Source organism: Aptenodytes patagonicus, chromosome 2 (genome assembly GCF_965638725.1).
Source record: "Aptenodytes patagonicus chromosome 2, bAptPat1.pri.cur, whole genome shotgun sequence".
Lineage (NCBI taxonomy): Eukaryota > Metazoa > Chordata > Aves > Sphenisciformes > Spheniscidae > Aptenodytes > Aptenodytes patagonicus.
In genome coordinates this window covers 20,969,969-20,996,724 of record NC_134950.1, presented here as the reverse complement: position 1 = coordinate 20,996,724, position 26,756 = coordinate 20,969,969, and the positions used below count along the sequence as shown (strand labels likewise).

General features: G+C 38.2%; 2 protein-coding genes across 10 annotated transcripts in view; one reads left to right on the top strand and one right to left on the bottom strand.

Moving 5' to 3' along the window:
- OXR1 (oxidation resistance 1) overlaps positions 1-13,602 on the top strand; it is a 305,203-nt gene extending 291,601 nt beyond the window's left edge. For all 9 annotated transcript variants that reach the window (XM_076329243.1, XM_076329239.1, XM_076329242.1 and 6 more), the window contains 5 exons: positions 151-276; positions 1,005-1,157; positions 9,792-9,887; positions 10,740-10,813; positions 11,572-13,602. In XM_076329243.1, coding sequence (XP_076185358.1) covers positions 151-276; positions 1,005-1,157; positions 9,792-9,887; positions 10,740-10,813; positions 11,572-11,707 — 585 coding nt within the window. In that variant the 3' untranslated portion in view covers positions 11,708-13,602. The remainder of the gene's footprint in view (positions 1-150; positions 277-1,004; positions 1,158-9,791; positions 9,888-10,739; positions 10,814-11,571) is intronic.
- A 4,555-nt stretch (positions 13,603-18,157) lies between these two features.
- Positions 18,158-25,837, bottom strand: ABRA (actin binding Rho activating protein). Its single transcript, XM_076329248.1, has 2 exons — positions 25,014-25,837; positions 18,158-20,465 (listed from the first exon to the last, which is right to left on the bottom strand). The coding sequence occupies exons 1-2, from the start codon at positions 25,763-25,765 to the stop codon at positions 19,988-19,990; spliced, it is 1,230 nt and encodes a 409-aa protein (XP_076185363.1). The 5' UTR covers positions 25,766-25,837; the 3' UTR covers positions 18,158-19,987.
- Positions 25,838-26,756: the final 919 nt, after the last annotated feature.

Here is a 26,756-nt window from a genome sequence, read left to right as displayed (position 1 = left end):
ATCGTGATCAGATCACATCTAATGGACTTCTTAACTTTTGAAGGAGTCGCGTAACTGTAAATGGGTAACTGCATGACTGTAAACCTGCAGAGTTTATCTTCCCTGCTAATAGAATTGCGAATACTTACTTTCTTCTTGTTCTTTTTGTAGATAACAACAAGAGAAGATATCAATTCAAAACAGGCAACAAATATCAAAACAGACCTGGAGCCTGAAGCATTCCGGCCAAATCTTAGCGATCCCAGTGAATTACTACAGCCAGAACAAATTGAAAAGGTATTAGCTTATATATGTCACTCTTTAGTATTGTACATTAATGTATCACAAATGCTATGACCATAATGTAGAACACACCAGTAGGAAGACCTTGTGTGATATTAAATGCATAAGCAAAAATGTTGCTTTTTTTCTTATCATAACTTTCAATACACCATAACCACACTAGTCGGTGTCTTTGCCCTTATTTCACTCTTCCTTGAAAACAGCTTGGCTTTCACTGCAGTTCTTGATGTCCAGTCCAAAGTCATCTCATTAAATGCGTTTATTGAAGGTTTGGATCAAGGCTGATTGCATTCAAAGGCACAGGAACAGGAGAGCAAGCATCCTTTACCCTTCAGCTTGTTTGTTACCTGTTGACTTAAGTGATCTAGTTCCCCAGTGCTGAGACATAGTATTGCATAGTCTTGCAATATTGCAAGAATAACTATGTGGTTTTACTATCTTTAGATAAACCTTTTAGAAACCGTACCAAACACATGTTCTTCAGTTGGTAAATCATTCTTCTCCTGCAGGTCACTGGTAGAGGTAGGAAAAGAAACCTGCTTGAGAGACCAGGGATAGAAAACATACATGTGAAACTTTAGAGTTGGTCTGAAGTTTTAAAGTAGCTTTTAAGGCCACTTGTAGTAGTTCAGAAGAACATAATCAGCTTTCATTTATATGTAATATATTCTTAAAAATAGTAAAAAATGTATTAAATAAGAGAGTTGTCATTATCTTAACAGCTCACAAAGTCTCTTCCACCACGGACCATTGGATATCCATGGACTCTTGTCTACAGTACTGCAAAGCATGGCATGAGCTTGAAGACTTTGTATCGAACTATGCTGGGATTAGACACACCTGTGCTGTTGGTCATCAAGGACAGTGATGGACAGGTAGGAAAATGTTTGCATGGAGGTAGGCAACCCATCAAGAAAAATGTTTGAGGAGTATAAAGGAATGGCTGACACATCAGTCCATCATGGGAGATAAAATTGTGTGCATCAAGCTGGTTTTCTTGATAGTTACGTAGAGGCTTTTAAAAACATGTTTCATTGTCAAGCAATTCTGACATACTACATTTCTAGGAAATACTTTAATGATACAAGTTCACTGTCACAATGCATCAGTCTCATAATACCCAATGATTTACTTTTAATATTCTTTTTTTTTAATGCACTTAAAGCATGAGAAATATAGTCTCTCAAACTTTCTGATGCCGGAAGATCTTGTTGAGTTGGAATGTCATTGCCAGCTGCGTCCAGTGCTTCTTGGTACATTCTGTGGCTGCAGCCAACATCTCTCCCCCATTCAAGAGCTGCAGGATCTTTGCTGCATAATGAATTTTTGTTCCTTGAGTCTCTGTAGTTGTGCTTTATTCTCCTTTTGACTGGGGTATGAATTCCAGAAAGGGGATCACATTTTGCCATTTGAATAGCAAACATCTTCTCTTGAGTATTCTAATAACAAATGAACGTCACAGGCAGCACGAGACTGATTCTTTCTTTCTGAAATGTCTGTGCTCTCTCGTGGAAGCAAGTTACTGCTGTTGTGAAGAATTGACAGAACCACTACAAAATCTGTGGCATTTACTTCGCTTGTCTGCCCCACTTTGGTAGCCACTGTTTTTACTTTCAGGAAGCATGGGCTCATATTGCCTCATATCATTCAAGGGGTCTGAAAACTGTAAATGGAGGGTATGTTTTCTAATTCAAGTCACAACTTGTTTTTTCCTTCTGTTTCCTGCCTCAGGGATCCCTTGAGAAGAAAAATCCTTTCTAAATCTCTGCTAGTAGAGCACTCTTTCCCAGAAGTTCTTTAAAAGGGAACTTATCTTCAAGACTAAAAAGTAAATGAAGAAAAAAACTATTCAGTAGACTTGAGATGTCTCAACAGACCCATCAGCCTCTTAAATGTACTTTGGTAACTTTCCTTCTCCAAATCCCTTATTAGCTTCTCAAGATTAATTTGTAAGATATCTATTTCCTAGTACCTGGTTATCTGGCCCAGAAAGAAAATGTCCCTTTTCTGACAGGGTTGTCTTGCCACCAGCATATAGTATCGTTCTGTTGATGGAAGTATTCAGATGACCTTCCATATATGAATACCTCAACTTGCATGTTCAAAAAGTGTCATGGTTGCCCAACCAAAACAGGGAATTCATAGACATGTCATATTTTTTTATGAAACAAACCATGACAAATCTCAACTTACAGGCTTATGCCCGGGAACATGTATGAAAGCATTCCTTGGCCTATTGGGACAAGTAGCCACCTGAACTTACATCTTTCACAGTGTACACCAGATCTTACCTAGGGTCTGCACAAGAGTGAGTGAAATCCATGTGTATTCAGCGTACAACATATGCTACAGAAGGTTCAGGCAAGTTTTACATGCCGAGTCCTTCACCAATGTAGTGAGAGTGGTGTTTTCAGTAGTTCTGTCTGTCAAGCTATTAATGAGAAATATCTTTGCATTTGACAGCTGAAAATTAATTTTACGCTATCTTTGAATTCAAAACCGATGGAAATTCAGTGTAGAGTCTTTCTCCTCTTGATGCAAGGATCTACAATCATGAAAAATAAGACAATGGTAGCCTACTATGCCCTTTAAAGGTAATTAATCAGGGTCGGTCATTTTTTAAAGAAGCAATTGTTTTTTTGAAAGCAGTTAATTCATCTTTAATATCTTGTACCTTCCTGGCAGATAGTCCTATAAAACTGCTTTCTATGACTGAAAAAGAATCTGGGTACTTTTTTATAGGAGAGTGTATCTAGAAATAGTTCACTAGCAATGTGCTAGGCTAAATACTATTTATGCCCTTCGAGAATGTGCTTTAAGAGAGACCAGGTGTTTTCATATTTTATGCTTTAAGATCACTGCCTGTTTTCTAAGCCATCTAGTTCAGAGAAGATCCCAAATGAGATTAAGCCTTTTTGAAGAATGACAGAATTATGACCAGATAGTTTCTTGCTATTTGCTGAGCGTAGTTCCTCACTCCTTTTTGGCATTCCTTGTTCTGCCCACTTTGTAGCTTCTATGTTTATGAAAGATACTGGTTTTGTCTTATCCTTAGTTGAGGTACTTTTCCTTCAAACTAGAATTAATTTATTTGTTGAGCTACTTCCTCTGAGACCCTGTTCTTTGTCCATATTTATGAAGACAGTCTTTATCTGATGTTGACATTAAGTTGAGTAAGGAGCCAAGTGTACCTTAGAATCATAGAATCATTAAGGTTGGAAAAGACCTCTAAGATCGAGTCCAACCGTCAACCCACCACCACCATGCCCACTAAACCATGTCCCTAAGTGTCACATCTACACGTCTTTTAAATACCTCCAGGGATGGGGACTCAACCGCTTCCCTGGGCAGCCTGTTCCAATGTTTAACCACTCTTTCAGTAAAGACATTTTTCCTCATGTCCAATCTATACCTCCCCTGGCACAACTTGAGGCCATTTCCTCTTGTCCTATCGCTAGTTACTTGGGAGAAGAGACCGACACCCACCTCGCTACAACCTCCTTTCAGGTAGTTGTAGAGAGCGATGAGGTCTCCCCTCAGCCTCCTTTTCTCCAGGCTAAACAACCCCAGTTCCTTCAGCTGCTCTTCATAAGACTTGTTCTCCAGACCCCTCACCAGCCTCGTTGCCCTTCTCTGGACACACTCTAACACCTCAACAAGTACCTTGTAACTTTTCATATTACGGTTCATTAAAGGCTGCTAAGCCTCACCCTATTTTTCTTTTTTTCCAAAACCTTCTCCAATCTTGATTTCTTTTCAAAATCAATTAACAATTTTACTTAAAGGGCTGTCAAAAAAAAAAAAAAAAAAGCAGCCAAAACACTCAGCTTTCACAAACTAAAGCTTTATTTGTGTAAAAGCTGAACATTGTCTAGTTGAAGGTTGGAATCTGAAGCCACCTGAATTGCCTGCCGTAGTCAATTCTAGGAGATCCTTTAATAAAGGTGCCCAAGAAATCTATAGATATCTACATTACAGTTGTTATGGACTGGCTGTCTATCTACTGGTATGTGCTTCTGTTAGTGAAGACACCAAGCTCTGGTGTCTACTCTGACAGCCTTTTAAAAAGAAATTAACACCTTGTCCTGGTTTGGGCAGGGATAGAGTTAATTTCCTTCCTAGAAGCTGGTACAGTGCTGTGTTTTGGATTTAGGATGAGAAGAAAGTTGATAAAGCACCGATGTTTTAGTTGTTGCTAGGTAGTGCTTACACTAGTCAAGGACTTTTTAGCTTCCTATGCTCTACTGACTGAGAAGGCTGCAGGTACACAAGAAGCTGGGAGGGGAGCACAGCCAAACTGGCCAAAGAAACATTCCATACTATGTGATGTCATGCTCAGTACATAAACTGGGGAAGGTTGGCCAGGGGGGGCTGCTGCTTGGGGACTGACTGGGTATCGGTTGGCAGGTTGTGAGCAGTTGCAGTGTGCATCGCTTGCTTTGTGTATTATTATTATTATTATTATTAAATATTTCAATTATTAAACTGTTTTTATCTCAACCCACAAGTTTTTCTCACTTGTGCTCTTCCAATTCTGTCCCCCATCCCACTGGGGGGGGGGGGGGGAGTGAGCGAGCAGCTGTGTGGTGCTCAGTTGCCAACTGAGGTTAAACCACGACACACCTAATTCCTGAGCATGAGTCACTCAAGTGGTGTTCCAGAAGTGGAATTAATGCAGTTAACTAAAGGACTATCTAGTTTTACAATAAGTCATTCTTCAGATTGTATTATATACACTGGAAAAGTGTGAGACACGGAGCCTAGAACTTGGGAGTTTTAGGTACCCACTCCCAACAACTAGCCACAACAATCCAATCTCATGCAGAAACTCTATAGACATCACTTCTCAAAGGACTAAATTAACTGTTGGGAAGCAAATTGCTCTTTTGCTGTAAAGCATGATTCTTTTAATGTTGCTTGTAGCAACAATGTGATCTTTCAAGACCCAGATTTGTTGATGGAATTGTATAGAACATGTACATAGAGAGGTTGTGGAACCCTGATTCCTGGAGGTACTCAAAGCTTAACTGGACAAGACTCTGAGTCAACCCAATATAGCTTCAGAATTAGTCCTCCTTTCAGTAGGGAACTGTACAAGAGACCATCTGAGGTTCTTTATAACCTAAGTTATTCTATAATTAGAACTAAAATACTCCTGCATCTGTATATGAAGCAAGCTTCAGAGTCTCTTAAGTAAAACATGTAAGGTTTTCCATATAGCTAAGATGTACTAGCTTTGTGTTTTACTGGAATACAAATAACAGCCCTGAGATGATCTGAGACAAACAGTGAAATAAGTGTTGTGTGACAAGTTCATACCTGTGTAGAGGCTGAACTGAGATAGTTTAGGATTGGCATAACTCTGTATGTTGTTTAACAGAAGGTTAATTCCTCTCAAGGAATGTCAGTTGTTAATGAAATCTTATATTTACTTCATTTTTTACTTATATTTACTTACTAGATGTAATGTCAGCCCTGAGGGTATTGATCTGAACTAAGGCATGTCTTAGCTACCTGAATGTAGGTACTAGAGCTGCTCTTCAAAGAATAAGTTAAGCCCTTAAAAGAAGTTAGGATCCAGAGACTCAGATAGTTTGAAGCTACATATAAATTAAGAAATAATTGGAAGGTTCAATGGCTTTACATTGCTGTGGAGTTGCTGGAAAATATTCGTGTAGCTATTTAAATACGGAGTTTTCTTTATTTCAGCAGCCCATTTGTTCTGTTCATGAATCACTCTTAATTTTAATTCAGTATGGATTTTTACCCTAAAAGATGCTCTATTTAAGTTCAGTTAACTGCATACAGTTAGAACAGTCGAAGGTCGTAAAATGTTTGACAGAGAGAAGTTACACCCAGGTTTCTGAAGTCTAGCCTACTGCCCCAGACACTTGAAATCACAAGAAGGAAAAAAATCTCACCTATTCTGCGTTTTAGAGATTGTGTGCATAAAGGTAACAAAAAAAAGGGGGAAGGGGGGAAAGAAACAAAAAAAATTTGAGTACGGGTTTCTGCAGAACTCCAGCAATAGAATAAACTCCAGCAATTATGCATTCTTTCTGACTTTCATATTTAATTTTTAACCTTAAAAGTTACAGTTAGTGGAACAGGTAGTAAATATCAGGTAAAAATGAAATACGGTCTTGAAGTTCAAATTCTAGTGTTGCAGAAAATATGCATGAAATCAGGGTTGGAGGTAATTGTTTTGTGACACTGAAGTAACCAAATAAAACCCTAAAAAGTTATGTTGCTAAACAACTCAATTGATAGAAACTTGAGGATTAGGGTAATCAAATACTTAGTATCTAAGGCTTTGATATTTGGTGTGTTGTCCTTGAAGGACAATGAACCAATAATGCTTAAAGTTCTAATGGAAGACCTGATTTTATAATTGTCATTAAAAGCCTTAGCCAAAACTAAGTAAAGCATGCATAGAAGAATCCCTCTCCCAGCCTTTACTCATAGAGACTTTTCAGCAATACCCGAAGTACCAGCTTAGAACGATTGACTACTATCAATCTAAAATGTCATCATCTAGTCTGAATCACTCTGTAAAGTCTTCTTACTTAAAACATATTTCAACTGAGCCAAGCTATTTTTAGAAAAAGGTTTTTAGAGTTAGTATTCCCTTCCAATCCAAACTATTCTATGATTCTATAATAGGACAACTATTGCTTCTCTTAATTTAAACCTGAAATCAAACAGCAGTTTTAACTGCCGTCTCTATAATGTAAACTTTGAGTTCTTCACAAATTGTGGGGGAAGAGAACACTTTGCATGTCTTTGTAGTACTAGACTAAATGAGTGTGATTGTTTAAGCCAGCTGATTTTCCACAAATGTCAAATAGCAATGTTCAGATCTACTTAATTCCTAATTTCATTTTCCTCTCCCCCCCCTGCCCCTTGTTGTTCTAATAAGCATTTCCTCACCTATCATGCCAGAATTAAGGTGGACTTCTCTGGTCTTTTTTTCTTTCTTTCTTTTTTTAAACTATTGTTGCTACTGTTTGACTATATGATCACTTAATGTTCTGAGCACGATTTACTACAAATCTTGTGTTGGATATTATACTTGGTCAACTCTCACTTGAACTTTCTCTGACCCATGAGGCCATCTAACTAGTTATGGGCTAAAAAAAGAAAAGTATAAAAAGCTGTAGGACTCATAACTGATGGGATAACACTGGGGACTCATTTCAAGCCTACCTTAAAAAAAAAAAAAAAAAAAAAAACACACACACAAAAAAAGGCAAAACAAAAAAGCCTTCTGGAGAGTAACAGGAAAACAAACATTTCTTCTTTAAAGAATTCCTTCATTTTGGTCTGATTTTCCCAGAAAGCAAAACATAAATGGTAGTTTCGTTCTCTCTTAAGCCTGTTCTCGTCATTTAGACTGGGGGATAACAGAGAAATGTCTTGCCAGTGTTTGATCCTATATGTTGAATGAAATAAATGTCTGTGCAAAAAGAGGATTGGGCTAGTTCTCTTGTGAGCTTGCATTAAAACAGAGGTACAGAAACTTGCACCTCAGTTCATGGAACTTCAAACTTTTAGACTGAGTTTGGTCTTTAACAATGCATCTGAAACTGATACAGGTCTTTGAAAGTCAGCACCTTTAGCTGACTGTGATACTTTTATTTCATCACTTTGTCAAGTAAATTTAAAAATCCTCCAGAGAATCGGATTTTAGAGTGTAAATACTGGTCATATGTATGCTCAAACGTAATTCTCTTCATTTAAGTAAAGGAACAGTTTTACACATGAGTAAAGTATCTTGTCACTGTAGTGATATTTTGTTCTTAAAAATACATAATATAAATAAATAAAGTAGTAATAATAATATAAGGAAGCTTCTGTAGGTGTTATGACTTAAAGGAAGTTCGGTATGTAAGTCCTACCTCTCTTCTGCTCTTAACAATGGGATCTCAATGGTGACTTCTAAAATGTGCAGTGCTACCTGCATCAAGTTAATTTTCTTTGCTATTGGGCATACTTTTTTCCAAAATTATTAAAAGTTCATTGCAAGAGATTAATGCTTGAATTCAACAAGATTTCAAAACATCTGCTATTGGCATGATTGATCTGTTAGACTTAAGATGCAGTCTGATGTGCATTATTAGGATGTTTGAAGAAAATTACCCCGATATTCTTTAGAAGACTACTAATTTTTTTTTCTCGTAACAAGTCAGTGGAAGATTGTGTATTGAGGGCAGGCGGGTGTCTTGTTTCATAATGAGCTCATCCTTTCTTTACATGACTCTTCTTTCAGGCTTGCTATCTTCTATTTCAATTAGAAGTTTCTGAACAAGAAACTTTCTGGACCGCATAAAATTCCTGAGAAATAAGGAATTTTCTGACAGTGGTTGTTCTGAACTGGTAACTCAAAATCGAGCTGAGGCAGTCTTTATTAGATGCTTGATAGCTGTATATAATCCTTGAGTTCCTGATCTGAAGTTCGTGCTCACCTAGTTTTGTGTTTGCTAACAGCTACTATAGAGCTCAACATGGAAAGGAATGCTTGGAAAACCTACCTACAGCTAAAGAGTTTCTTAGGATGGGCAGAAGAAAATAGTTTCTACTTTATATCCTGAACATAATCCAAGTCAGGACACTAACTTTAATGTCTCACTCTCATCAGTCCCATGCTTCTCAAACTCACTGTTTAATGTGACAAAAACACAGAAACTTTATTTTGTTTTTTTCTTTCTTATACAGACATATGAGAGTGTGCTAGAGGAGTGCTTTGGTACTTACATCTACTCTGCTCTTGCAGATGTTGAAACAAGCTTCCTACTACCAACAGAAATACTGATTTTGGGAAGGTTGTACTTCACGGGGTATAGTTGATATTGTATAATTACGCAGGGTTTTTTTTTCTAGTTATTCTAGTTCCTGAGAAATCGATACTACTTTAATTGGATTTAAAAATCCAATAATCTGTCCTTAGATCTTTTTAACTACTGTTGTAATGTTCTTGTTACTGAATATTATAAATACTTTTACTACCCAGCAAAGGCTTAGTTAAAATCTGCCTCTGTTGTAAGACAGGGTAACCAGTGTTACTTGTTATTTGGATTGGAATTAATAAATAACATGAAAAATAACTTAGTTACAGCTAGGAACTTGCTTAAAATAGCCTACTTGAAGTGGAAGAGGAGGTACATATGAAGGAGCAGAACCTTTTGATCTGAAATTTTAAAAATATGTACATCGTTTCTGAGAATTTCCTGAGTTTAGTTTTTATCCCTTTGATTTTTATTTTTTTTTTACTATGTTCACTTTTTATTGAGAGAGAGTCCTCTTACCTTCTTTTTATTGTACCACGAAGCACCATACCATATCTCAATCAATGCACTTGGAACTGTGATACCATGTAAGGCTTATCCTGTGGTGAATTCCAAATTCGGCAATGTTTACAACCTGATTAGTTTATCAGTTACTATCATTAGAGGTTCTCAGATGCTGTGTAGTTTTTCTTAAGTATTTTCTCTTGCATATTTTTGTTACAGGTTTTTGGTGCACTAGCATCTGAACCGTTTAAAGTGAGTGATGGCTTTTATGGGACTGGAGAGACCTTTATGTTCACTTTTTCTCCAGATTTTGAGGTAAGTAGTAAGAGCTTCATATGCTTTTGCTGTTTTTCCCCATATGCATTGTCATAGAATCATAGAATCATTAAGGTTGGAAAAGACCTCTAAGATCATCCAGTCCAACCGTCAACCCACCACCACCATGCCCACTAAACCATGTCCCTAAGTGTCACGTCTACACGTCTTTTAAATACCTCCAGGGATGGGGACTCAACCGCTTCCCTGGGCAGCCTGTTCCAATGTTTAACCACTCTTTCAGTGAAGACATTTTTCCTCATGTCCAATCTAAACCTCCCCTGACGCAACTTGAGGCCATTTCCTCTTGTCCTATCAATTATCTTAAGATACTTACTGAATAAATCTAACCGTAAATAATCTGAAAAATTATAGGAGTTCACCCAAAAAATTTCATCATGCTAGTTTTTCCACAAAATAGCTAAGTGCACAGTAAATCGGTAGTGTTTGCATAGTGAAAAACGTATTCAACCTGACTCTTTTGTTGTATTGAAGACTTTTCTACTATTCTAAATTCTGCCAGGTATCTGTCTGAAAATTCACAAACTACATCCTTTTAAAGGGCATATCATCTAACCTAAGCATATTTTCTTGGTATTTTTCATTGTGTAGAAGTTTCAGTGCTCAAAGATTACCTCTTTTGGAATGGTCTTATTTTAAATAGTATAAAACGTAAGAGAATTTTTGTCTGCATGTATCTTTTCCCTGAATTTTCTGTGTAAACTTGGTAACTTCATTAAATTGGCCTCCAGCCACCCATAGTCTGTCTTTACTGGTGTTTGGCTTCCCCTCCACCCAAACAAGAAGTTCAGATATTCTAACTTACTAGTCTGTTTTGGTGTTTTTCATTAGGTTTTCAAATGGACAGGAGACAACATGTTCTTCATTAAAGGAGACATGGACTCCCTTGCTTTTGGTGGAGGAGGGTAAGTTATAATTTCTTTTTGTCGTTAGTCTGTTAAAAGTGCGTATGTCTGCACACCTTTGAAAAGAAAATTCGGAATTGACTTCAGTTTGATAGCTCAAGACTCAGCAGTTATCAGCCAAGAAAGATTTAATGTCAGATGTTTAGCTTCCTACGTTCAGGAAGCTTAAACAGGAGGTTTGTCTTCAGCATAGTGTGGCATCAAGTTTTAGCCCTGCAAGGTTATGATGCCTTGCATGCTCTACTTACATGTGTGTCTTGGTATATTCAGAACGGACACAAATAGTATGATTCTGAAGATAGGTAAATGTGAAAATTATGTCTAACTAGAAGAGGCTTGAATGAAACTGTACCATCCCAAGACATGCCAGTGTCTTCAGAAATGTGATGTTCTCACCCCTTTTTTCCCCCCATGCAAGTGCACAAGCTTCTGGGATGTTTCCCTTATTTGTTATCAGCTTTCTCCTCACATATAAGAGTACTGTTATGCCTTTTTCTTAATGCAAATGGAAGGGGCTGAAAACTGAGAAATTCTGGTTAGCTTTTTATTTCAGAGTATCTGAAAGAGGGATATTCCCATCCCAAATTAATAATAGTAAAAAAGTAAGTCTTTGCGGCTTCAAATTTATCAACTGCTATGAGGTACTTGTGTTGAAAAAGAATTCTATAATTCCTCCTCATTTCTGAATGAAAAATACATTCATAAGTTTAATGCTTACTCCCTCAGTCTTTTGCTTTAATATATTGTCTGTCTTGCAGAGGGGAGTTTGCTCTTTGGCTCGATGGTGATCTCTACCATGGAAGAAGTCATTCATGTAAAACATTTGGGAATCATACACTTTCTAAGCGAGAAGACTTCATTATTCAAGACATAGAAATTTGGGCTTTTGAATGAGTATTTAACTATTTCTACAGGGTATTGTCCCAAACCTGACAAGAATCAGTGCAGCTCAAAAATCCCTAGGAGCAATATAATGCACCATTTTACCTTTTTAATTTTTTTGTAAGTCTTCAGCGTGGCCATCTAGTGATTATTTTGAAATAGAAGACTTTTTTTCATGCTCTCACATCTGTAATATACTGTCCTACTTTTTCTAAGCTGTAGACACTTTTACAAAATATAGACCGTGTAGACTAAAAACTAACACTAGTTACTTTGAGCCTTGCAGCCTACATTTTCTTATCCTTATTACAGTTGCCTCCCAGGTTTCCCACACACATCTTTCTGCAATCCTGTTAGGGGGCTGCTTCACTGAGTATAGGTTACTATTTTTGTATTAAATTATGTCTATGAATGAAGTTGCCCTCTGTGAACCTATATAAGAAAGCTGCGTGTGGGTATTTGGTAGCAGTACCGCAGAGATTGGTCCGGACCAATGATGGGTTAATTCATATGGTGCCACAAACAGATGAGAAGCCTAGCATTCCTTCTTAACACATACCAGTACACGTATGGTGAAGTTAGAAGATATCCAAAGTCAACAGTGCTACTTGTCTTGTTTATTGTTCATGTTTAGAAAAAAGTCAGTTAATACGTGTTCTAGCTGCATGCTGATTGTATTAAAGAGTGTTTTGCACATGCTGTTAATGATCTGCAGGTTTGGGACAAATACTGACAATATTGAGCTACGTGGCAAGGACTTATGAAATAGCAAGGGAATGTAAGAATATGATAGTTCCACAAAATTAAAAGGCTAAAGCAAGCAAAACTCAGTGAACAATTTGTAGCTATAGTAGGGCATTAAAAGTACAGAAACAGATGCATCTTTCTTCAACATAAAGTGTCAGATATATACTGTTATACTGTTGTAGCCGTGTAGCACACCAACTCCAAGAATATAGCTTATTCCTGTCCAAAGAAAAAAATAGTTGTGATGTTTTTGAGTGGGTCTATGTTGTAAATTTACAGTTAGCACCAGCTCTGATTAAAATGAGATAATGTACTATAGGTAGACAATATTGTAATTCAGTAGACTCGTGGAATATGCAAACTTACTGTCATGTGACCTCAAAAAAAATGACAGGCTAGAATACAGTTCCAGTAGCTCTTGTCCACTTTTGTAGGAAAATTGATAAGCCATTGTGGCAATAACAGCTCAACAAAACTGTTTGTTTCAAAGCTTTTATTCTATGTTCTGCAAAAACAAACAAACAAAAAAAACAAAACAAAAAAAAATTGCTGTTAAGTGTGACAGTGACTGACTTTGTGCTGAAATTTCAGCTATTTCAGATGAACATTGTATATTATCTTGTAAATTAATGTTTAAAGTAGTTTTGTTATTATAGAAAAGTGTTGATTGACGGGTTGCTTATAGCACTTTAAATTATTCTAGAAATGGAATAAAAGCCAAATGGGTTGGCTTAAGTAGATGTAGTTGTATATTATTTCAAAATATTTACATCTCTGGAAAGTTTTAAAAACTTATTTGAAGACAGCTTACTGCTATGGTAATGAGAAAGGGCAGATGTTTCATCTATAATACGCTAATGCTCAATATGAATAGAAATACAGGGCTTTGTTTCCTGTCTCTATGTATAGCTCTTTATCCTTATTAGAACTTAGTGCAATGTGTAGACTAAATGTTTACAAAATAAGGAACTGTAAATAAATTGAAATGGCTTTTCTCCCCTTTGGTCTTCCACAGCAGTATTATTGTCTTTGTGGAGTTAAGGCTGATTATTACAACAACAAAAAAAAATCCTGTAATGGATTTTAAGTCCTATAAGGTCACAGTGATGTATAGCAAATAAATCTAAATATATGTAAAAATAAACTTGAGTTGGAGTTTATTTAGAAGTTGGAGTTTACTTAAGCACAAATGCAGATTACTGCAGTTAATTTAATAACTTTACTGAATATATAGGATGCATTTGCTCATCCTTTTTGGGATTTTTGGTTTTTGAAAGACCAGTGGGAAGCAGTGAGAGTGAAATACTGTCTTCGGCCATTTTCAAGGGGGGGGAAGTCTCAGATTACCCTTGCTGACAAAACCAATTAATTCAAGTGCTTAGTCTCTATCCTAAGCTCCTATTGCAAATAAAGCCTATTTTAGATTTTAAATGCTACTGTGAAGAATTTTATAAAGAATTATACTTTGAAGAATTATATAAAAGCACAGAAAATCCTCAGTGGCTGAATGTCTCTGAGTATTGAACCAGTCTTGGAAAGGCACATGGGGAAGAAAAAAGTGGAAATCAAGAACAGTATAGTAAGCAGTACAGTAACAATCACACTTGTATAAATACTAAATTAGTTAAGGAACAGAAAGGCATTCGAGTTAAAGTATAAGTGACTGTGGTAACACTTAGTGGTGTGACTAGCTGTGTAAAGGATCGACAGAGAGTAATGTATGTCTGTTAATGAAAGACCATGAATTTTGTTAACCAAAGGTGTAGTTAACTTCTGTATGACACATATAAAAGACTGTATAGATGAGATCAAACGCACTGTCTTGATGTACCTCCTGCCTTCAATTCAATATGAATTTTCTGCAGTGTAATTCCTTTCCATCTTTCTGGCAAGGTTTGCTTCTATGATTGTAAAGAGTTGGGGTTTGACACGTGCTGAAGGCTTTATGAGCTACATTTTGAAAGAGTTCAGTGCCAGAAGACTCTCAGCATACAGTACTCGGATGTACTCATTGACTAACGATGTTTTGCTCGGATACCTGGGATTCTTACCACATCATCTTTTAGCTCTAAATCCTATTTATGTTAATTACTGCTTTTGTATAATCTGCAAAAGGACATGGTTTCTCACATATGGCTTGTGCTTGCATCCTCCTGCTCACCTATATATACTTCATGAGATTTTTTTTTTGTATAGGGGTTAGCATGTCTGCATAAAATCCAGTCTTTGAAGAGGAGTAAAAACATTTACTACTCTCAATTTCAAATTAAAAAATAATCTTGATTTCGATACTCTCCAGTATTCCTCATTGAGGACTTAAATCTCACTTTTATGTTCTTCCTTTGTAAATGAACACGTCATTGGGGTGTTTTACTACTGTCACAGCAACAGGGAACTCAATTATGGGATCAAATCTCTGCTCTGGCTCCCTTTAAGAATACATGCTACTGCAATGTGAAATAGAGCTACACTGTGGTACTGGAGCAGAGAGAGAGAGAGAGTGTCCAGCTGAGTGAATGGTGTATGCTTAGTGTATTATGTACAAACCAAAGTGGTCCTGCTGGCTGTCCCACTGCAGTATCACCAACGTCAGGTCTGTTTAAGCTCTGCTTTCTGCTGTCCTGCTTATCTGACAAGCTTTTAATCCTTGTTGAGTTTCTGTTGTAATAGTTATGCTGCTAGTAGCACACATGCTGTTGGACGCTAAACTACTTTCACTGTGCCCTGTGGTGGCAGGAGTGACTTTAGTTGAGATGTTGGTGTGGTGCAATGTATACATAGCAGCTGAAGTAGCTGTGGCAACAGGGCTTGTCAATATTTGTTGCGTGATCAGTGGTGATGGAACATCTCACCACAAATGTTATACTTTCCACTACAGCTAATTTTATTTCAGTAGCCTTCCCTTGTTTTAAAAATGAGCTGTAATACTGAACCCTGGCTGTACAGAAACATTTTAAAGAAGGAAATACTGCCATGGAGGAGGAAGCTGACTTCCAGTGGGTGCGATACACATCCAGTGAACCATCCACTTGCTTCAAGCCACTGCAGCAACTGTTGTGTAAGACCTGAAAAAATACAAAGGTGTGAAAGCCAAATTTATTTCTTCTGATACAAATTCCATGCTGTCACTTAAGCATGAAAAGTACATTCAGAATACGGAAAATGTACTTCACAGTTCCTACAGAAGATGAGGCAAGTTTTTCAATACCAAGGAAGGAACTTCTGCTTTCCTAGCAAACTACACAACCCTTGCAAGAGCAGCACAAGCCTCAGACAGGAAAATGAGGGAAATGTTATTTATCGGAAGGAAATTCATTTCAAATAAAACATTTGGGGGCAAATACAGTATTTAAGAAAATAATGTGCTAAACTACCATGAGAGTTACTAAGAGTTGCTCGCTCTTTGTCTGAAAGATTAAGGGTTTTATTTTTGAAGCAAGTCAGAAATAGGAAAGCAGGTCTTAAAATCTACAAAGACTGCTTTAATCAAGCAGTTTCTGACTTTTATCATCTTACTACTTAAAATTTAAATAGAATATTTAAATTCAGCAGAGTTCACTCTAGTTTCACAAGAATGTAACAGTTACAGTATAGTTAGGAGAGTTAGACTGGATAATTAATGGAGTACTTTGGTTGTTTTTTAATGAATTCAGATTTATTTTCTCCACCTACTTTGCATGGATAAACTTGTCACACATCTTTATGTAAAAAAAAAAAGTTATAAAATATTTAACCTACATGAAACACTTCCATACATCATAAATTATATCAATATTTAATATTTCTTACACAAAACCTGTAAATACTTTTCCCACTTCACAAGGCTTTGCATGGTACTGCCTACTCAAAGCTAAATGATGGAGGACAGTATGAGGCAAATCATTAGTCATATCACATGTATGGTTTTCATACCCAGTGGAAATAAATATTTTGTTGGGAAAATGGCAAAAGTTTTTGGTGTTGTTTTTAACATTGCATTGGGATGACTATGAACGGGAAGCTTAAGAAGTTATCTGCAGTGAGCTATAGATTTATGATGCATGGTAGCGATTACATTGTAACACAGCTAATCTAAGGATTTAAAGGCAAGGAGAGATTTGAAGAGGGCTTGTGAGCTTGAAGGCTAGTCTTTTTTTCCCTCAAATGTCAATTGATCTAATGTTACCTATCTCTAATCCTATAATCTTGTTTTTATCCTATATGGTAAGTATAAATGCACATATATCTGGGTGTTCCAATATGCAAGAAAATATCAACTAAACAATATGTTGAGATTAAGAAGTAGAGTGCCACTGGTCCATTCTGTTGCTAAATGTGTTTAAAGAAAAATTACAGAAATTAATTTCTCTGCTACGTTCCGTAAAGGAGAAAATGGGAAAGTTCCCCATCTCCTCTGTCACTGAAGTGCAGTTCAGCTGGGAAGTTTGCCCTGCAGCTTAGGTCTGTCCTTGCCTCTCTGCCCCCAGTGTTAGTATATGCATTATATGAAACTGTTAAAGCGTAGTCTTGTCCACAGTGAATTCTGGTGGGCCTACAGGAGCCTGCAGAAAAGTCAGATGTCAATAATCTGTTGCTCGCAAATGTTTAAGTGAATTAAACTTTTGTGAATCTCAGCATTAACGTAGGTGCAGATATGCCTAAATTTCAGACATTAAGACTGGGTGAGGAGCAATTGTTCCTCCAAAGTAAATGCTTAACTTGCCCTAATGAACCTGGAGGAAGATGGCTGCATTTGAGAATGCCAGCAGTTTATTCAGTCCAAGTCAGGTGTCTGCCTCCCTACATCGTATGGGGTGAGAGCAGTAAAATGCCAGACCCAAATCTGCTTGTGATCCGGTCAGCCCAGCCTTTTTTTGTCAGTAGACTTGCAACAAGGCAGAGAGAGCTCTCGTGAATGAAATTTGTTGGCAACAGTTGCTGCCTTCCTTTTGTGTAACGATTTCTTCATTAGAAGCAGTGCTCCGCAAGTAGAAGATAAAGTAGAAGAGGCACTCAAACTTCCATGTTCCTATTGAACAGGTAGGAAGAAGTGGAAAAACTTACTTTACTCTTCAGTTTCTACAGGCTAATTTGGTGGCTCAAGACCTAAGGTATTTTTTTTGATTCCTACTTCAGCAGTACATGCCTAGTCGTATTCCAGATGTTCCCCTGAAGGTGTAGTAGATGGCATAGACTTCACAACAAAGCACAAGCTCTTATTACATGCTGTAAACATGCAAAATATTGAAATGCACCTCTTAGTGGTATATTACGGTTTGAGTGTTTCAGTACAAAAATACATCACTCCTGCTGGCTCGGGTCAGTGAATGAAAATAGATGTGTATGATTCCTCATGCAATGGTGAGGTGCTCTTGGGCCTTGTCACATGTGAACATAACACTGAAAAAACATCTGTGGTGAACTCTATCTCTGCTGTGCTGTCCTGTGGTAGGATGAGAGTTCTCGTGAGCAGAAATACGTAATTCACTTAATACTTATGTGCCTTTAGTGTGTATTCTTTGTACAGGTATTTTGTATAAGAACTGTTTCATTTCCATGCACTCTGGAATCTTGTTTTGGTGCTTTGGACAGAGAAACCTTCACAGGGAAATATTTTTAACTGCCTGTGAACAGGAGAATGTACTTACATTTTGAAAAAACTTAGTGATGTTTTACTTCACAGAATATGCACGCGTATTTCTTGTCTAGTGTGTGGGAGGAATAACCTAAGAAATAATCAATTAAGGCTTTTATTTATAGTTCCTGTATTCCTTTGACAACCAAATTTCCTCATAACAATTTAGACAGCTGTAAAGGTCATTATATAAAGATGTAAAGAATAAGGTAAGAATATGCAGGTAAATACCCTGATATATGTGTTAAACTTAGAGGTCAGTTTTGCAGGTCAACTTGAGTAGTCTGAGAGATCTCAAGAAAACGTTAAGTAAGTTCCACTGAATCCATGTTGTAATTAATTTTTTTTCTTCCTTAGGTTCACAACATATAACTGTGCCTAAAATACTAATGATTTATACAGACTGACAATAGACATAGTAATCAGTTCTTGTATCACTAACTTATATTTGATTTATGTGTTCATTGGAGCTTCAAACTGGAGTACCTGTACTCTCATAGTAAGTTAGCAATACTTGTTTTATCACAGAGACAAGATGTTCATATACTTTTCTTCTCTAAGAAGATATTTGCTCTTTCAGTTTGAAAGAATCTTATGGGGAAAAAAAACATTTTTTTTTTTCATTATGGAAATTAGTTGCCCAGGCATCTTGCTCCGAAACAAATGCTTTTCATGTGAAGCACATTTTTACTAGGATGGCTATTTTTACAGTAGTAGTTTAGAGAAACAGTGATCTATATAATCCAGTAAGCATTATAGGCCTTACAGATGTCTAAGATTTGTGCATAATACAAACAATTTTAAGACCTAGAAGTATTAGTTCATTAGCGTTTACTCATCTTCAGCATCACCTGGACTGAAATATATTATTTCAGTGACATCAGAATGGTTCAAACGGCAAATGCTGTAAAACTAGGCCAGTGTTTCTGTGTAATATGAAACACCATTTTCCTTAAAGTTAGTTGATTTTAGTTACGAACACTGTTTCTGTATCTTTTCTCACAGAAGTACATTTCAATGGAAGATGCTGATTGTAGTCACTGTTTTACTATACACAACAGTACAAGTACCTGACTGTTTTTTATGTTACATGTTATTTTCCCCTGTATTTATAAGAACCGTATTTACATAGATAATCAGATGATACGTTGCACAATGCTGCGTAGGAGGTATTTTCTATGTGGCTATCTATTAAAAACTTTTTTGTGCATTACATTCTATTGGGTGTTTTTTCTCCAACATCCATAACTCTAAATATGAAACTAATAAATTAGTTATGTAAATACATTAAATATGAAACCTCATTTATAAAAAGTATTTTGTCTTAGTTTGTATGTGATATGTAAGATAAAGTTGTGTCAATAGTTGTCACAAGATAATACTGCAGTAGTATTTGCATATCCTGTTTGTAAAAGAAACAAATGTATCCTTGATTCTGTGTTCAAATAAAACTTTTTACATGCATATAAATAGATTAATTAGGAAATACGTGCACAAGATCACTTCCAGAGATGAAAAACTTGGTCTGAGTTTATATTGTCATTCAGCTTCTGATCTGGCATGGTTTGTATTCCTGATATCGCAGTTTAAATAGTTGGGAAGATCTTGAATGTAAGAACAAGTAAAAATTGGAATTTATTTGTAGCTATTTATATTGCTATGGGTTTTTATATTCAGTACAGATTTTTCTCTTTATTATTCATGTAGTAATTAACTGAAGTGTCCTGCAAGCCCTCCTGGTACAGAGAAAAATCCATTCGGATGCTTGCATTATCACACAGTAGTTATAAAATAAATATTCAGAAAAATGCTCAATGTCTCTTCTGTGCAGGTGAACGGGGGGAATCTTGTATTCAAAATGTGCAAACGCTAGTAGCAAGGGAGAAGTGGAAAAAGGTTTATCAAAACAAGTTGCTCTTATTGTAGCAGGCTTATTTTAATAAAGTAATTACGACATTATCATCCCTTCCTTGCCATAACATTTCTCCCTCAAAGTCCACCAGCCCATGTTTCCTGGCTCTCATGAGAATCCCAACAACCTTATCCGAAATACGAACATATCTCTCGAAGAGTTCCCCAAAAGTGACTTGGATCTTGCCGTCGGGCCGTGGCTTAGCCATTGATTCAATGATGAAGCACATGTCTCTAATCTCCCGGTGGATGTGGGCCTCGGCTCTCTTGGCCCTTTCAGCAGTTTTGGTTCCTTCCTTTGGACGGCCGTACCCTTCATCTCCTTTGTGCAGGCGTGTGGACATGGCCAGCTCATGGTCAAATTCCTCGCTGAAGGGATTCAGCTTCTGCGTTATCATGTGCTGGTCGGCCCATTCTTGCCATCTGTCCTTCAGGCTGTTAACGGGGCTGTATTTCCTGTGGGCTTTGGTACTTGCTTCTTCGCTAAACCTGCTTGCACTGAAAGAAACAAAAAGGGCATTTGGGCTTTGCATTTCATCTCATTTCACAGTTAATCTCTTCTATTAACTTGGTAACTGTTTTTCCAGACGAGATGCTAACCACCAGATGGCATGAGTTCACTACTTCTAAATTAGTTCTTTGGGGGCTTTTAGTCCGTGTTCCAGTCTGCACTCAAAAGCAAATCCGCTGATCACAGCTTGATTTCATCTACATTACCACTCTCCAGCCTAGATTTGAGCCTATTTTGACAAACTTTTGCCCAGAATGACTTACTGTTTCGCCCCCCTATAGCATTATGTTGCTGATTATCTGCACTTTCTATACCTTTGGTCAGTTATGCAGCTCCCCATTTCCACCTGCCCTGATGTTATAGAGGACCATAACTGTAAATGTACGGACTGGGTCCTCAGCTATTCTTGGCTGAAAAGCAAAGGGTAGTGTCTATAAAAATCTGTCCCCTGTAATAGATGTCAATGTTTAAAACAACAAAAATCTAATAGAGTGTGGTAGCTCTGCCTACACTTATGTATTTGAAGTATGGGTCTGAACAAGTATTGAAGTCCAAAATTCCCATTCCCACTGTCAGGGTACAAGCCTGAAAGAAACTTAGGGCTACTGAGGTTTGTGTCAAGGTCAAAGGATAAGGAAAGACCTTCAGAGGTCTTATTGATGTGTGTGTGTGTGTGTGCGCGCGCGCGCCTGCAGCAACATCATATTGCTGGATGACTCCAGGCAGACAAATTGTTCATACTCTTTTCTCTAGTGGCCAATCTCACATGTTGTGGGGGAGGTATAGATAGTCTGAGCTAGCCTCTGTGCTGTCCACATCCTGTCATTGTGTCTGTACAGAGCTCGGCTAGGGAGTACGTTGTGCTGTGGTTGTGCCAAAGTAATTTGTTTTCTAATATTTTTACTCCCCAGAAGGCTGCTCTGAAACCTCCCCAGTAATGTCAGCTGAATATTAACAGTAACACCAGAGACCCAAAATACAGTTAGCAAAACAGTATAGAGGACTGTAAACCTGCAGAAAAATTTGTTTCCCTGCTATTTGGGCATTCCTTTGTTTTCTACTAAGCTTGTTGAAAGAGAGAATAGGAATGATGGAGATGTCCCCAGTTCAGGTCTGTGCACCAGAAGGATGATAGTACTGGGCAGCACTATAGTGCTAGAGCAAGAAGTGCAGGCGCTTAGTGCCAGGGATAGAAGAAGGAGCAGGAGAGCAGGACCACTCTTTTAGCTGTGGGGTTGCCTTTAGCCTGGCTTAGCTATATTGAGAAACTGTATTTAAAAAGCTGGAAAATACACTTGCCTATCAATAAGGTGAAAAGGATCAGAAGAATCGAGCACATAGTGTTGCCAAGTAAATGCAACACATTCTTCTGTGGTGTGACTGCAGAGTAGGCAGTGTGTATGTACCTGTGGTTTTGTGCATGTAAATGATTAACAGGTAGGTGTTGGCAGGAAAGCATTAAAATATATCAGTGGCGTAAAGCTAGACAGTTTTGTTTCCTAATGATAAACCAAATCCTCCTGTATATAAGCTGTTGTCATACAGAGAAAGGGAAAGCTGTGATCCTTTGTCCCTTGCCCTGAATTGTGGCTTCATTGCCCAGAGGAACTGTGGGCACAGGGTTTGGTTACGCAAAGCAATTTGTTTCCTGAAACCTATGGATCTCCCAAAAGCCATAGAAACCCTGTGCCAGCGCAGTCCTAATTCCAGCTGAAGCTCAGATTGATTACTTCCCCAGCTTTTCATGTGGGAAGGTATCAGTGAAGGGGGGGGGGAACCCTAAGTGAATCAAAATTGCTTAGAAGACAGTTCTCAGTAATGCTGATGAGCAGATCCCATGACAGAGAGCTGATCCCTCAGCCACAGCCAGCTGCTCCCCCTTCTCTCCAAGGGCCATGACACCTGAGAAAGTCCTTCAATTCCCCAGTCCTGATAACAGCACTGTAAGTGCAGAAAATGACTTAGGTCAGATTTCAGTGGAAGAGAAAGCTGTAAGTAGAGTGTGTTACTTCAATCATTTGCACCTCAGTAAATATGGTTAATTGTTTTTTTCCTAGGTAGCAGCACTAAAATTAGACGTATGGGGAAAATATATGTAAAGTTTAACAGAAAGATAGCAAATTTTGTTTCTACTATAGCATTTTAATGTGAGCAATTTGTTTTAATTGAGGTTATTTACAGATAATATCAGCTGCAAATGTATCCTCTGTCCCCACTGTATGTGTGAAATCTTTGTTTTGAGGTCCTAACTTTTGTCAAAGGACAGTGCACGTGGTCTCTCCCCAAAGCAGAGGCCACAAACTTTCAAGCTCTAGGTCACTGGAGAGCTTTTTTCAGTTTGGCCATTAACCATTTGCTCCTTGTGGTAGATGACTGGTCAACTGTACAGCAAAGCATCATTCTAATCCCCAATCTGAATAGTTAAAATAACTGTATGTGTTCAGATAGCTGTGCTAAAAAGTACCATATGGCTGAAATCCATTACTATGTTAGTCATAGTCTAATGTTGATCATGGTAAATGCTCGCTAGTAGTGAGTTATAAAACCTGAGCAGTGGGAATGGTACAGCCTGCCTGCCTGTCTGCAAAGGATTGCGAAGTCTTTTGCCATTTTCATCAGTGCTAGTCCCAGTTTTTCATTTCTGAAATAGCGTTTAGGATACAGTATGAACATACTGGCCCTGATCCTCCGATTCCTGCTGCCTTGCTAGTCCGTTACATACAGGCTAATTGGGTGGGTGAAAACCCTGCCTTTTTGTCTCAGATTGCCTCGTGCTTAGCTTGTGCTGGCGTCGCGTGCGTGCAGGTGATGGACACAGAGTAGAAGCAGTGGAGAATCGGGCCCCACCACAGGATGGCTCCTGGTAGGAACCCATGTCCTGGTGCCAGCCTCTTCCCTCCCTGCAGGCTCGGGCAGACGAGCTCTGCTGAACCCTGTCTTGGTTGAAGTTACGCCTCCATCTGTCCTCCCTGCCCAGCGAAGCCAGCGGGCAGCCCGTGGGCTGCGCCTTGGCCACGGCTCGGTGCACCCTGGCCTCAGAGGCTGCGCTCTCCTTCATCACAATTTTACAGCTAGAAGTGAGGTTTTACACTGAAACAGTTCAGGCTCAACCACATGTTCACTTCTGCTGTCTTTGTTCCAGGGAATTACCAAGTTTGTAAAACAGAGGACTGGAGCAAACAGCGTGTTGTGTCTATAACAGCTGCCTACAGTTTCCCATCTTGCAGCATTGGACATATGGATCTTTTAATCTTTTACTGACAAGAGAGTGATGAATTAGTTTGGCATCTGCCCATTGGCAAGTCTGGCCACAGCACAACTGTTTGTAGCTGTCTTCTGGAAAGGTGGCTCTGCTGGAGATCTCTGGGAAAGGAAACTGGAGAATTTCTACCAGCCTCTGCTGTTCCTCTGCTCTTCTGGGAGACTTCCCAAGGACTGCATGGCTATGGCTGAACTTTACTTGTTTTCTGCCTGGGCTCCAAATTTAATATGTGCCTGCTGTTGTGTAGTAATCTTCAAGCATGAGCCCTTTACTGAGAGAAGTATCACTCAAAACCGTCTGAAGCTATGAATTTGTTACTTCAAAATTTTAAGTAGAACCTGTAATAACTCTGTAGATGAGTAACAGATTCTGCTTCCTTTTTCTTCACACCATTTACAGGCATAAGGAAGTCTGTATGTCAGAAACTGCTACTTCCACAACATATTCAATGAACGTACTTCCTCCCCCCTGCCCCTTATGATAGTGTACCCAAAGAGAGACCTTGAATTTGAAGAATCTATTGATGATTTAAATGTTCTTTTTTGTCAAATGTTTTATAACGTATAGCACATTTCAAATCAATCCTGCAGAGTTCGAGGCAGGCTGGATGCTTTCTAACGTACGTTTGGGGTCCCAACTCCTGTGAAAGTTTCCATTCTTTAACTTGATGAATTCCAAATCCATGGAAAGCTTCCAAAGAGAAGCAGTGAACCCAGCTTCTGTTAAGATGTACTTAAAAGTAATTCCTGCAATGTCTATTTTGGACATTCTCTGCAAGTTACTCCCAAGAATATTTACAATTTATACTAAGCAAAACAATGAATAAATATTTGGAAATACTATTTTTCAAGTATATTACTTTAGACAACATTTGCTGAAATAAATGAATAGCTGTGGGCTTTTGCTGAGGTAAAAATTGTTATTCTGAAATATGGACTGAAGTATTAAGAACTAAGTAGTGATTTTGATGAACCAGTAAATCCAGTGTGAAAGTTCAATATAATTAATATTTCCCAAATATAACTTCCTGTGTCTATTACGTATATAGCACATAAAACCCAAGACTGCAGTCAGATGTTGTTGACTAAATACTTAAGCACAGAGAGATATGTGAAAGTTTTCCTGGATATTTTTATTTATTTTCTTCAAGAGTAATAGTTTCTCTTTGACCATTTCCTACCATTTTTTTCCCCCCGTTTTCCTCATGGACACCTGTACCTCTGTCAGGGTCTGCTGACCATTTGTGATAATGTAATAAAGATGTTTTACTTACAAAGATGGCACAGGTCGTTTAATCCTCACAGCCGTCACCTCTCGGTCGCTGTCTTCTTGCTCGAGTTTGTCCTCTGCTTCCCCATAGCCACTGTCCTCTGCATCCAGGCTGTCATCGTGACGCTTAAGCAGCAGTTCTTCCTTAGCCCCCTCTTTGTCCTCCTGTTCCATCTGTTTCCAGCCCTTGGTCAGCTCTGATACCATGTTTGAACACTTTCTCCTTATGGTTGGAGATAGTTTGTCACTAAGAATTTTGTCAATAGCACTTGATTCTTCTTTAAGCTTGGTCATCTCTGAGCTACTATTCTTATTCTCGTATCTTTCACTGAGGAGGCTAACATCACCTCCTCGTTCGTAGGCTTTGCTTACAACTGTTTTGGTCACCTCTTTGCTTTTAAAACTGAACTTTTTGAGGGCTTCATCTGATTCCCTTGATTTTTTTTCAGCATTCCTTATTGTTACTGATTCCTTTGCTGAGGATTTTTCGTCATCTTTTCCTTGGTCCCTCTTGACAGATGGAATTGGCCATTTTTCAAAGGATCTTTCTTGTACAGGGTAAGCTGATAAGTCTTCTGCAGGGGGGACCCATCCAGAGGGCTCTTGGGCTTGCTTTACATGGTGGTCAGATACCCACTGCTGCCAACCTCGTGCCAAGCTGAAGACTAGGCTGGCCATTCGGATCTTGTGGACAGCCCTTTTTGCAGGAGTAGCGCTCGGCTTTTCTTCAGGAGCCATGTTGCTGTCTGCTGCCATGCTGGCTTTTCCTCCTCTTATGCTAAGCACCTTCTGAATGAACTTCCTGAAGTGAATAATGTCCCCCGAAGGAGCTACGGAGATTTAAATAGAAGCAGGAGCAGTTTGTGCCCATGGAAAATATGTGAAACACTTCTCACAAAGATATAGTATCCTCACTGTTACAGAGGTCTTTTTTTAAAACACGGGGTTGCATTTCATCACAGCAGATGAATGATGCATGATGTAAACAGGGTGACACAGACGCACTGGAAATAGTGGGAAATTAACAGCTCCTTTCGTCCCTCTTCCCTGGGACTGCTCAGTTCTCAATTCGTTGGCAAGGGTCTTGTTCTGGAAGTGCAGAACTTGGGTTAAAAATACTGAACGGAGTGCAAGTGCTAAATGTGAAGTGCTGTCAGTTGCTGACAACTTTGGCCAGAGCAGAGACCCCTTATCATCACAAGTAATAGTGGCCCTCATCATGGAGTGTAAAGCCAGAAGCAGACTATGAATGGGAAATTTTTAGATGCATTTTCTAAAAAGATGCTAGGTGATTTCTTCTTATTGCTCATATGTCCAAGGAAATCCAGGTTTGTTAATTTTTTAAAAGGTGTTTATGTGCTCTGTTCCCAGTCATTATCTATTAATGTCTTGTCTATTTAGAACACACCTTCAGGAGGGTCTGGGAACACTATCGTGTTTGGTGTCAGCGCTAAGAATAAGGGAATCACTCTCTCTAGTCTGGGGATTAATATAGTAAGTCTGACTTGATCAGATGGATGAATGATCTCCTAGTTCTAGGATTTTGAAAAAATAAAGTATAGCCTGTTTAATTCCTGACTGCTTTTCAAGAAATTTGTATATAAAATGTAGTGTTTACTTGTATATTATTTATAACATAATTATGTTTAGTGTATAAAGTATAGAAAAAATTGAACTTCCTAGGAAAGTTTGCGATTTCTTCATTCCAGAGGACTTCCTGGAGTATGTTCGTATTTGAATTTGTAAA

Bases quoted from the DNA above. Each gene is read 5' to 3' on its own strand.
- ABRA (XM_076329248.1), bottom strand. From the start codon at position 25,765: ATGGCAGCAGACAGCAACATGGCTCCTGAAGAAAAGCCGAGCGCTACT. The intron at 20,466-25,013 runs GTAAGTAAAACA...TGTTTCTTTCAG, and splicing joins AAACGACCTGTGCCATCTTT to TGCAAGCAGGTTTAGCGAAG.